General features: G+C 32.3%; 2 protein-coding genes across 2 annotated transcripts; one reads left to right on the top strand and one right to left on the bottom strand.

Annotated features, from left to right (window-relative positions):
* The first annotated feature begins 280 nt into the window (after positions 1-280).
* LOC112758354 (protein EIN4) lies at positions 281-5,308 on the top strand. The gene is made up of 3 exons (XM_072219969.1): positions 281-672; positions 868-2,712; positions 4,210-5,308. Exons 2-3 carry the CDS (start codon positions 952-954, stop codon positions 4,738-4,740), a joined length of 2,292 nt encoding a protein of 763 aa, XP_072076070.1. The 5' UTR covers positions 281-672; positions 868-951; the 3' UTR covers positions 4,741-5,308.
* Positions 5,309-10,604: 5,296 nt separating this feature from the next.
* On the bottom strand, positions 10,605-11,841 carry LOC112758638 (AT-hook motif nuclear-localized protein 20). Its single transcript, XM_025807348.3, has one exon. It carries the CDS (start codon positions 11,594-11,596, stop codon positions 10,790-10,792), a length of 807 nt encoding a protein of 268 aa, XP_025663133.1. The 5' UTR covers positions 11,597-11,841; the 3' UTR covers positions 10,605-10,789.
* Positions 11,842-13,765: the final 1,924 nt, after the last annotated feature.

Here is a 13,765-nt window from a genome sequence, read left to right as displayed (position 1 = left end):
TATCATTTTTAAATTCATTTAAAAAATAAATATTAAGAATAAAATTAGATAAGTTGACACATAGTAATATTTAAATGTATCTATAAATAATAATTTTTTATTTTTTATTAAACCACATATGACAAATACAACAACTCAATAAAGTGTTCATAGCTCATAGTGTATTTCAAAATTAATTTATGCAGAGAAGCAAAAGAGAAGGAGTCTAGGTTCGGTTGATGCAAGCCTCTGTGGGTCCCACAGTTCGCATTTCTCTCTCTCTTTCTTCCAACTTCTACACACAAACGCCTTTCCTGTGTGTTCTCTTTCTTTTCTCCTGTCTCTCTCTGTTTTTCAACATTTGCTTTCTGAAGCGGTAAGAGAGACACGGAGACGCAGACACACTCTATCATATCAACTGAACAAATCACGTGTAACTGTATTTATGATCATGCTCTTCAGAACTGCTCCTTTCAGTTTCAAGTTTCTATTTTTCTTCAACTTTAGGAAACCCGACTTAGTACTGTAACTATATCTCTTTCTTTTTTATTATTATTGTTGTTATTTAATATATTTTCACTTTTCTAGCTTATAGATTCCTTTGATTTGTTGTTATGATTTGGTGTGGTGTCGGTTCTTCTTTCACCTGTATCTAATCAAAGGGAGCCATCACTGTGGGAAGGACTCTGAAGTGTAAGATTTATGTTATTGGAATCCTTTTTGAGCTTCTCGTCTTTCTTGAATTGGATTACAGTAAATCTAAAGTAGGAGTATTTCTATTCAATTCCTTTCAACTTGAATTAGAAAGGCCAAAACTTGAAAGAAGGGATTAATTTTGTTAGTTAGCTGGGTTAGATCTAGGGTATTGACCTTACATGGGTGTGGCAGATAATAGGTCAACATCTACCTTGTGCACTGTGTGAAATTCATGGATGGTTTTGGTTTTGGGAACTTTTGACTTGACCTATTACCATGGAAAGAGGAGTGTGTCCTATCCTGTTGTTGGTGCTGGTTTTTTCTCTTGTGCTCTCTGTTTATGCTATGGATGTTGAGTTTGGACCCTGCAATAATTGTGATGATGAGGAAGGGATTTGGAGCATCCAGAGCATCCTGGTTTGCCAAAAAGTCAGTGACTTCTTCATTGCCATTGCATATTTTTCCATACCCCTTGAGCTACTTTACTTCATTAGCTACTCCAATGTCCCATTCAAATTGGTCTTCCTTCAGTTCATTGCCTTCATTGTTCTCTGTGGGTTGACACATTTGCTCAATGCCTACACCTATTATGGCTCTCCCTCCTTCCAGCTTTTGATCTCTCTCACCGTCGCGAAATTCCTTACTGCTCTTGTGTCCTGTGCTACTGCAATCACCTTTCCTACTCTCATTCCCCTTCTTCTCAAGATCAAAGTGAGAGAGCTTTTCTTGAGGCAGAATGTGTTGGAACTGGGCCAAGAGGTTGGGATGATGAAGAAACAGAAGGAAGCGAGCTGGCATGTTCGAATGCTGACTCGCGAAATTAGGAAGTCTCTGGATAAGCACACTATCTTGTATTCCACCCTTGTTGAGCTTTCCAAGGCCTTGGATCTGCATAACTGTGCTGTGTGGATGCCCGACAATGACAGGCGAGAGATGCATTTGACCCATGAATTGAAACCGAGTTCGGCTAATCAATTAAAAATTTCTATTCCTATAAGTGATCCAGATGTGTTGGAGATAAGAAAGAGTAAGGGTGTGCAGATTTTGAGGCCTGATTCTGCATTGGGAGCTGCTAGTGGTGGTGAATATGGGGAGTCGGGTTCTGTAGCAGCTATCCGCATGCCGATACTTCATGTTTCCAATTTCAAAGGAGGGACACCGGAAATGGTTGATACATCTTATGCTATACTGGTTTTGGTTCTCCCAAATTTAAACTCAAGGGCTTGGAACCCCCATGAGATGGATATAGTGGAAGTAGTTGCTGATCAGGTTGCTGTAGCCTTGTCTCATGCATCTGTTCTTGAAGAGTCTCAGCTGATGAGGCAGAAACTTGCAGAGCAAAACCGAGCGCTGCAACAGGCTCAAAAGAATGCAATGATGGCCAGCCAGGCAAGGAGCTCATTTCAGAAAGTCATGAGTAATGGAATGCGAAGGCCTATGCATTCAATCCTTGGCTTGCTTTCAATATTTCAAGAGGACAATCTAAGACCTGAACAGAAGATTATTATTGACACAATGTTGAGAGTTAGCAATGCACTTTCCAGTTTGATTAGTGATGTAATGGAGATTTCGGCAAATGACAAAGGAAGCTTTCGGTTAGAGATGAAACCTTTCGATCTGCATTCCATGATGAGGGAAGTTTCTTGCATTGCTAAGTGTTTGTGTGTACATAAAGGCTTTGGTCTTGAAATTGATGTCCACAAGGGTTTACCAGGGTTGGTTATAGGTGATGAGGCAAGGTCTTTCCAAGTAATTTTGCACTTGATAGGTTATCTGTTGAACATGTATGATAAAGGGACTCTCATTTTTCGAGCATTTACTGAAAATGATAGTGGAAATAAGGATGATAAAGGTCTTGGAATATGGAGATCAAGTGTGCAACATGACTATGTATATGTAAAATTTAGTTTTCAGATAACGGGTATTACTTCCGAGTCAGATGTATTAAATTCAGCAAAACATTATTCTGGTAGAAGGCACTACAACAATGAACCTAATGAGGGCCTGAGCTTCAGCATGTGCAAAACGCTGGTGCAGGTAGATGCTACATTACCTTTGTCAATTTTATGTTTTTTTTTTATTATGTTGAATAGGAAAAAGAAATCAAATTTATCTATTATTTTTGTTGGTGGTTGCATTTATACTCATGAATTATTCTGAAGTTAGCTTTTTGGTGATCTCCTTGACTTTAGGAGAGCCATAAATACTAATACTAGTCATGGATGGTGTTTGTTTAGATAGATGAGTTATTATTCATTGCTTAAATGCATAGCACCTACTTCAATGCTGATTAATAGTTGTGCATGCTGGGATGCTCAAAGGAGTTTGGAATATAATTGAAACTGTGTTCTTTACATTGATCTGCCACCTTTCCTGATTATTTAATATGTGATGTAGTCCCAACTGTCCCAGGAGGCAATGATTAAATTGATGAATGGACTCATTTATGGCCATTGATTTTTTTTTTTTTTTTTTCAGTTTATACAACGTTTGAGTGGGAGTATTTCTTCTAACTATCCATTGGGAAACACAAGTTTTGGTTACTCTGTTAGTCCATAATTGCTACTCGAGAATTACACAGAATTTTTCATATATTCCTCTCTTCACATGTCACAGGCATGGGTTGACGCGTCCTTTCTGTCATGACCCATAATCTAACCCCTGTCCTGCCCTTTTTATTATTATCATCAGAATGTAGTCTCGGTGTCCTTTTGGTGGTCTAACAGAATTGCAGAGTGTGCAGATTCTGTTTTCACTGTATATTAAATGGATCATTTCGTGTCTATTCCTCATTTTTATGCAGATTATCCTCATTTGGGGCTTAAGTGCTTAACTTAGTTTGCTAGTGTTTCATCCCTTTTACAAATATAATTTTGGTACCAATGGATCTCTGTATCAATAATGGGGATTTAAGTTGTCAGCGAATTTACTTGAATCATGTGTATTACCAAGGATTTTTCGTTGTATTACTTACAAATTTCTAAAAAGGATTTTACATATTTTGTTAGTTACAATATGAACCACCATAAAAATATAGTCGAATCCCCATGACATGACAATATGAACCACCAGTAGAGTAACTGAAATTTCAAGTTATCACTTATCAACACATGATTCTCATTGGGAAAGTTGATTGACTAGTAATGATGCAACATGACCTAAATCTTCAGTTACTGATACATGATTTCTCAAGTACCAAAAAGAGGATGTATGAAAATCATTACTCAAATTTAGTTAGTTGGGAATTACTGATTCAAAGATCATATTCATCAAGGGGAAAAAGAATGAACTAATGGGGTTTGCTTTTTCCAACTGATGATCATCCAGCTACTTTTACAATTTCAATTCATCAGTTGGCATTGGAGTCCAATAGCAGGTTTTATAGATTTATTGTGTGTATATCTTTCAATGTTTCATTGGAACCAGTTTTGGTGGGCTGCACGAGTACCCTTTAGTAGTAAAAGAAGCTGTAATAGTGTATTATATGAAATTTTTTTGAGTAATTCTGACCATATATTATGGAATAATATGCAGATGATGCAAGGTAATATCTGGATGTCACCAAACTCGTCGGGTTTGGCTCAAGGCATGACACTTCTTCTCAAGTTTCAGCTAGGTCGACCCTCGGTTGGAAGATCCACATTTGCACTAAAAGATGCTCCAAACCCACAGTTTAGAGGCCTCAAGGTTGTGTTGGCAGACGACGATAATGTAAACAGGACCGTGACAAAGAAGCTGCTCGAGAAGCTTGGTTGTCAAGTAACCGCTGTTTCATCAGGTTTCCAGTGCCTCAGTGCTGTAAGCGCCTCCGGCAACACATACAAAATTATCCTCTTAGATCTTCACATGCCTGAAATGGATGGCTTCGAAGTAGCTAGAAGGATCCGAAAGTTCCATAGCCGTAGTTGGCCCTTGATTATAGCTCTTACCGCGAGCGCGGAAGATGATGTGAGGGAGAAATGCATACAGGTGGGAATGCATGGATTGATTCGCAAACCGATCCTTCTTCAAGAGATAGCCGATGAACTCAGGACAGTGTTGCAACGTGCAGGTGAAAAATTGTGAAAAAACAGTTTCAAGTGCCTCAAATTTCTTAATTTCCCTTAAAAGTTAATTACACAATGATCCCACAAGGAACCTGGAATTTTCTCTCTAACACACTAGGTTCATTCTGCTAACCATTTTCCTGTTTGATCTCTTTTGCCATATAACAAGTTAGGCTTTTTTTCACAAGGTATACAGAACCAGTTGTCACCATGGAACAAAAATAGATGAAGCATCATAAGATTCCGGAAATGAGTAATAATTTCATGTATGTATATGTTTCTGGGGGAAAGAATACTATTAATTAAGATTTATGAGCTATTGAGGCATGTCATATGGTTCATGATTGTGAATATATATGTTTCAAGACTTGTGTTCCACACTACAGATAGATTTACAATTATATGTCCATGCAATATATTAATTGCTAATCCAACACACATTCATACACAATTAAGTGAACAATTTGAGATGTAATCACGAGAGGTTGTGTTGTTATGATTGTGAAGTGTGTGGGCAACAATAATATTAATACTTTAATATTCTTTATAATTTTATTAAATTTGTAATTAACTTTTATAGTTTAAAAGTTTTTAATTAGATTTTTATATTATTTTAAATTTTGTAATTAGGTCTTTGTCGTACAAAAAATTTTAACTTTAAAGTTAACAGAATAATTTTTTCCCAAATTAAAGATACTTACACTTAAAGGTTAAATATTTAAGCCTGTATATTCATTTATTTTAAAAATATTTTATTAATTTTAAAATTTAATAAAATTATAGTGGGAGATAAATTGAACCTAATATTATCATGCAACGTGCAAGCAAGCTCACAAGCCACAACAACAACAAGAATTGCAATCAGTCAACATCGGTTTTGTGAGACATCGACATCTAAAAACTATATGCTATCCGTGAATCCATGCTATTCATCGATCATCACTATCTTACTCCTTTAATTTCGTCTTTGATTTTGGCATGAACTGGAAGTGTATTAGACTTCTTGAATTTATTTTATTTGAATTAGATTCATTTATTATAAGAATAAAGAAGTTCGTTCCTTTAACATTAGCTATATGTACATATTATAATATATGAAGAAGATATGGCAGAGTTTGAATTTTTTTTAAGGTAATTACCCAAATCAGTCCCAAGAGTTTAAAATTAGACATTTTACTTCCTAAGAAAAATTAATACACAGATTAATCCTTAAAGTTTTATTCCGGCAGAGAAATCAGTCTCCAGTTCATTTTCCAGCAGAGTGATTATCCAGATCAGTCCTCAAGAATTTTAAAAACGGATATTTTAGTTCAAAAAAAAAATTAATGTACAAATCAATCCCCAACGTTTCTCTCCGTTAGACATAACAGTCTTTCATCTAAAAATAAAATAAAATAAAATAATAATTATATAATAATATTGTACCATAATTTTTTATATTTTTTAGACAAAAATAATGATAAATTTATTCATTTTTTTTTATCAAAGATAGAAAACTCGAACCTGCAACCTCTTAATTGAGTATGGAGAGACTATGCCGTTTGAGCTATAGCTCATTGGCGATAAATTTATTCATTAGATTCTTATATATATATATATATATATATATTGTGACTCAATAATAATAATAATAATAATAATAATTAGAGATTATTTTACAAGAAATTCAAGGTTAAAACTATTTGATATTTTTGTATTTAATATAATCAAAAGATATCCTATTTTAAAAAATATGTTTGTATTAAAAGAAATATGTATTTAATATAAATCCAAATTAAAATATTTTTTTTATATATGTTTTTTAATACAAACATATTTTTTTAATAAAACATCTTTTGATTGTATTAAATACAAAAATATCAAATGATTTTAATTTTAAATTTATTATAAAATAATTTCTAATAGTTTTATTTTTTATTATTATTATTATTATTATTATTATTATTATTATTATTATTATTGAGTGACTATATATATATATATATAAAAGAATCTAATGAATAAATTTATCATTATTTTTGTCTAAAAAATATAAAAAAAATTATAGTACAATATTATTGTGCAATTAATAATAATAATTATTTTATTTTATTTTATTTTTGGACGGAGGACTGTTATGCCTAACGGAGAGAAATGTTAGGGATTGATTTGTACATTAATTTTTTTTGGAGACTAAAATATCCGTTTTTAAAATCCTTGAGAACTGATCTGGGTAATCACTCTGCCGAAAAATGAACTGATGACTGATTTGTCTGGCAGAGTAAAACCTTGAGAATTGATCTATGTATTAATTTTTCTTAGGAACTAAAATGTCCGATTTTAAAATTCTTGGGAAGTGATTTGAATAATTACTTTTTTTTTAATAAATATCATAAATCCATTACCACGATGACAATTATTAGGATAAAATCATGTTATTGAAACTTGATCAAGAAAATAATTCGGGGTGTTTTCGTGCTGACCAGATTGGATGAAAGAAGTGATAGGAGACTGTGTTCATCAAAATCATGTCTCTGGCTTTCTGCTATTGTTTCTATTTGATGCTGACTTTATTCTCCTCTTCCTTTCTCGTGTTCAAATAATTGAGTATCCTTATTTAAAAGACCTTTTAAGTGTTCTTAATAACTTGTTTAATGTCGGCTAATTTTTTGTTATTAAAAAAAAAAAAAAGTATAGGTAACCAAAAAAAAATTATTTTCATGCATGGTTAGTGTAAATACACAATCATCAACCAAAATACTGATTTTTCAATTTTTTATTTAAAAAATTATCTAAATGTATAAATCTGATTGAATAATTGTAACTGTTAATACATAAAAATTAAATTTTATAAAAATATAAATTTTACTAAAAAAAATTAGTGTACCGAAAGGTAATATAATTAACATTATGCTACAAAATTTACTTTGGATTTAGACAAATTAAAAATCAATATTCATACATATGCTACAGAAATTTACTTTAATTTGTAGAATGACCTGATCATTATAATTTGACTCGATCGAACTCATTATAAAGCCAAATCAATATTATTCATACATATGCTACAAAAATTGACTTTGGTTTTAGAAGAAAAAAAATTCTTAGTATTCACTTCTGATCCGTGTAGAATGTTTTACATTGTTGAAAAATAAATACATAAATACCTGCTAAAGCTACATATTTTGATATTTTAGGTTGAAAAATGAAAAATGGCCTCATGAAGGCGTGTACTCCACGGCAAGTTCATATGGGTGTACGGTTTATTAATAAAATATGTTAATAAGCATCAAGTGCTTTGACGATTAACTATATAACCCTAACCATATTATATAGTTGTCACTCATTTGTGCTCTATAGTCTTTAACAATAAGTATCAAGTGGCTCATGTTTTCTTAATGCTTGAGCTATGGGGTTTTATCTTTGTTTATTAAAGTAGTATATTATCAATTAACAAATTGGGTTCTGATTAGACTTTTGAATTAAATATTAATAGGCCTGATGACTGTAACAAAGTAGAGTGTGAGATAAAATAATAATAAAATAGGTATAAGGGATTGGTTGGTAAGTCTTTATTTGTATAGTGTTATTTTAATTAAAGGCATTTGAATATGGAAGCCTCAAACCTTAGTGGGGCTCCAACCCATCACAAGTGCACAACTACTTTACGATTCGAATGTTGTATATATGCAAGTAAGCTTAGCTAATTAATAATAATTAAATATTAAATTCATTGTTCTTGATTTAAACATTAACACGTGAATCCATGTGAATTGGGTCCTCAATGTTGGCCTCCTCATTGTTACTATAGCTATAGAGCTAGAGAGGATCCTTTGAGTGTGAAGGAAAACAATTAATAACATCCTTTATTTGAATCAATTAGTTATTCATTTTTATTTTTTATGTTTTTAATTTTTTTTAAATATTTTAAATATTTTTTATTTATTTAATTTCATTTTTAAAATTTTTCATTTGTATTAAAATTATTTTTAAATATTTTTAATTTTATCTCTAATATTTTAGATGAAATTAACGTTAAATTAAAAACGTTAGAAATATTTTTAAAAATACCGTACATTAAAGAAAAAACAAACATACTTTAACCATATACATAAAATGTGAATGTTTCACTCTTCCAGTAGAAAAGTTACCATATGAAAGCACAAGTTTGCTAGGCATAACTTGTGACTTGCCAACCAAATAGGTGCATCTGCAAAATATATTATAGGAAACATTTCAAGTGCACCAGGAGTACCGGTGCTCCAATTGTTTTAACGATTGATTTGAATTATAAAAAATATATATAATATATATTAATTAAAATCAAAGATTAAAATAACTGGTGCACCGGTACTTCCCGATGCACTTGAAATGTTTCCTATATTATATATAATAGAGATTCAATCACCTGTATTATATTGTCCCATGCATGAAGGGAAAGTATTTCATTGATTGATCTTTTAGTAATAAAATAAAAATATATTGTACAAGAAAGGCTCATCACAACAATAGCCTCTACAAATAATCTTGTGCTAGGATCCGTTTTAGTACATATATCTTAAATAAAGGAGTTTGTTATGTATGTTATGTAATGTAAGTGTTCTAGCTATAGTAGTATTAGCTAGGTGCAATAACTAGTGACAAAATAAAGTACAAAGCAATCTATCTAGCTATATAGTTCTGGTGATTTTCGATGACTAGGAATTATAAATATGGTGCAACAAGTCTGCCCAAAATCCCGCATGATTTTGTTCTTGATAGATGAGATGAGCTAACTAGAGAAGGCTGCACTTTACTGGGATAAAGTTAAAAAAGATGACTTGAAATTTTGACCTACTTCTCTCTTTTTACTCTAACGCATTCATTGAATTAAAAAGCCTTAACAAAATAATCCATGTATATAAGGTACAAATAAATATGTGACTACTTTTGTTCTTATTTCTTTCCATGTAAAATTGAAGCTACTCATCCATAATAAAATTAGGATTTTCATTTTAAGGACTAATAAGGAAAAAAAAAAAGAAAAAACTTTTGTGTTCAGAGCCCAAAAATATACTAATTAAAATTAAGATTTTGAAAAAAGAGCGACTAATAAGAGTATATGAACTCCTAGTCACAGAAAGAGAGATATATATATTAATCTGATAATTGGTCAACTTAATTTTTATATATATGGACATTCTAGAGTTCACTTGAATTTTTGATAATTTATATTATCCAAAGTGTCAACAGCTTAACTTGTATGTATAATTTCCTCTTGAATTAATTATTAGTTGTAATCTGTGTTGTATGTTCCCTCATTTAACAAACCCCCCCCCCCCCTCCCCAACAAAAAATGTTACTAATACTATTGATTTAACAGATATTGTTTTAATTAATAGGAAGGACATTAGAATTTTTTTTTTCTCGAAATCACTAGATGTAGACATCATTGCATGAAGCACACATCAACGCCTAAGTTATGGTACTGTATTATTCATGCTATTATTTTCCCCTTTATTTATATATATTTGGGATCAGAAGTATTCATATGCCATTTTCCCCCTTTATGTAACTATTAGCATTATAAGTGCAGTGTGAGTCAACGAATTTAGTTGTATTAACCATATGTAAAGAATTTTACCCGATAATTATCTAATTAAATTATGTATTCAGATATTTTTTAAATAGTAAATTTAAAAATTATAAAGTAATAAGAAATGCACTTCTGTTACTCACATTTTCAATATATCAGATGCAAATTAAAGGCATTAAAGAAAGGATTATATGGATAATGGATTAAAATACTGACAGTATTGGTTAAGCACACGCACTTACATAAAAAAGACCAAATAATGCATTTGGATTCAAAAGTTTTATGGCATGGTACGTCATAGAAGAAGGAAGGAAATGCAAAAGATGATATAATAACAATAAGCTAAGCCGTTTTTTGCAGTAAATTAAATGTACAGATGAGATGGTGAGTTACTACTTAGAGTAGTATCTATGATTTACTAATTAAGAAAAAGTAATTAACAAACATACTAATTATATTAAACATTGAATTTCAAGGGTTGATGGAATGTAAGGAATAATAATAATTAATAGAATCAATAGGGGGGTGGCGGTGGTCTCGAATGACCCCAAGAACCTTCATGGTTGAGCTGCCCAACCATATAACCGTCCCCGCCGGAACCACCTAACACCGGCGGAGAGCCACCGCCGTTTGCAGCAGGAGGCACTTCTTGAAGTTGATCCTCATCCTGCTCAATTGGCAATCTCTCATAAACTGCATTCGAAAACGTAGCCGCCATTATCATAACTGATCCCGACGCCACAAGAGGGCCCACCACCCCGCCGCCCACCACCTGCCCCTGCCCTCCAGCCAGGTACACTGTCAGCCCCGTCGACCCCGCCGGCGACGGCCCGGGAAGAAACGAGCCTGTTAAAGATATGATCTCAAAACGCCCATGGAGTGCCATGACGGCGCCGGGAGCAGTTGGCTGCCGGAGAGTGACGTTGGCGACTGTTCCGGTGGCGCTGAGAACGCAGACCCCTCTCTGGCGCTTCCTTGCGAACTGAACCAAGCTATCGGTGATGTCAGCACCGTTAGCAACCTCCATGACGTGGCTTCTGAGAGCGTTAGGGCTGTCTCTGGTGACGAATATCGGCGGCTTGGGCTTGTTCTTGGAGCCAGGAGGACGGCCCCTTGGGCGGCGCGTGGCGGAGAGCTCGATTGCTCCTTCCTTGGGGTAGTCGTCGCTGTTGTTGTCGTCTTGTTCTTCGTGCTTGTCGATGGGAGCAGATGCAGGTTGGGTGTTCATGGAGAAACCCAGATCGGGTTTCTTGATCGGAGAGTTGGTGGAGTTGTCTACTCCGGGCAGACCAACCGGATCGGTCCACCATCGGTTGGCCATGGTTCTATGAAAAAAGAGAGTAGAGAAGTGAGAAGTTTAATTATTAAAATGGAAAGAAAGAAGGCAAGTGGGGAAGAAGGTTTCTCCTGGGGGAGATGTATGTACAAATTACAAACGCTTCTTGTAAGTTTAAGTAAACAAAAACACTAGGGAATTCAAAAAAATAAGCTTCGTACTTAGGGTTTCCCTTTTCATTTTTCTTTTTATATATATTCGCTCTGGCGGAAGGTGGCCCAATCACATCATTATTCGCATCTCCTCTAAATCATACTTATTACTTTTATGCTCACGGCTATTTCGCCTAAACTTTCTTATTGCTCTTATGTATACTCATTGCTTTTTGCTAAGGTACATTATATTTTCATAATTAATGAAAAATTCTATACAATAAACATTAAAAGAAATTTTGAGAATTAAAAACAATAAAAACATCTAAAATTTAAGTAAAAAATAATCTAAAAGCAAAATAAAATAAAATTATTTTATAGTTTAGAAATTAATATTTAATATTTAAAATTTAAGTTTTAAGATTTAAGATATTTAGAGGTAGAAATATAGATGATAGTTGTCGAAATTGACATTGGTGATCGAAAGAAGAAGTGAGAAGGGGTAAAATAATAATTTTTAAAAGAAATTATAAGTAAATGGACTTGTTTGCTGTTAGTCTAATAATATTTGTAATGTGAAATTATTTTTTATTTTGCAGATTTTTTTTTCTTCTCTTATTTTTGTTTTGTAAGTTTCAAAAAATATTTTCTTTTTCTTTAAAAAGTACAAGGAAAAAACTAAAAGAAATACTACTTTTATCTTAAAGGTACAAATAAACGAGGTTATTATCTATCTAAAGTTAGTGTACCAAAAATAACAAGTTTAAAACATATTAGGAAATAATACTTTTTATTAATATTAGCTAACATTTTATTTTTATATTATTAAAAATTGGAATTTAATTTTTAAAATTTAATTATAAAATATTAATCAAGTATTAATAAAAAATGAATAATTTTGTTGGCGATGACTCTTTTCCTTTCTTTATCCCCACGATTTACATATATTGATTTGCTTCGTCACGTTTTGCGGCTAAATGTGCAAGTCTTTTACTTCTTTTCACTTTAAAAAATATACAAATTCAACGTATATCATATATTCAGACACGCATTCATAACAAAAATAAGATTTTATTATTCTATTAAATACACAGTCACTATTTTTCTGCAGTTTGGTTGTAAAATAATGAAGTAATAATCTCCCGTTACGTTCGGCATATATAATATGACTTTTTGAGAATTTCACATAACATAATAGCATGATTCCTCTCGTAGCTACTAGCTAGTGAGTAGTGACCTTATCAGATCACATCAATTAATTAATATGTAGACAACTAACTGCTTCAAATTTTCAATTGAGAAACGGTTGTTGAAGAACCCATCTTGTTTTTTTCTTTTCTTTTTCGTTGATTCTTTGTTGCTTTCTTATTTTTATTTTTATTTTTTCAGAATAATAGCATTTCACTTTCGATTGTGTTTTCGATCAAGTAACTGTTTGGAGAGAATACCGAAGGTTGTGGAATCTTTGCTTTCATCAAGGCCCTTGGAACTCTAATCCTCTCACTTTTCTTTTCCTTTTACCATTATTAATCTCATATCTATCAACCACGTTATATAAAAGTTATAGTCACTCTACAAGTCTATACGGTGTTTATGCGTGTTTATACTATGGCTCAAATAAAATTATGACTTAAAAAGAGTTGATATATTTTTGGATCTAGTGAAAGTTGTCTAAATTTAAAGAGATCTTAATTATTGACTTAATCTATTCGATTTATTTGTGGTATGGATACTACTATTAGTGTTCGATTCCATTTACACGATAAATATCTACTATTTCTGATATTATATCAGTAACCACCTCAACATAATTTTGAGTTAACTTTTAAAATAGACCAGCCATTTTTTTTTTATCAAAGATAGGAGATTCAAATCCGTAACCTCTTAATTGAGTATGAAAAGACTATGCCATTTGAGCTATAACTCATTGGCACCAGCCAATTCGAATAGTAATCAATATATAATTTATTCATATACACAACTAAAGAAAATGTTAACCATCTAAACCTTTTATTCTTCGTTTTAATAATTGCCATGTTATGCAGTGCAATGTCAGTTACTT

The sequence above is a fragment of the Arachis hypogaea genome, chromosome 16 (genome assembly GCF_003086295.3).
Source record: "Arachis hypogaea cultivar Tifrunner chromosome 16, arahy.Tifrunner.gnm2.J5K5, whole genome shotgun sequence".
NCBI classification, from domain to species: domain Eukaryota; kingdom Viridiplantae; phylum Streptophyta; class Magnoliopsida; order Fabales; family Fabaceae; genus Arachis; species Arachis hypogaea.
This window is presented reverse-complemented; position numbering and strand designations above follow the sequence as displayed.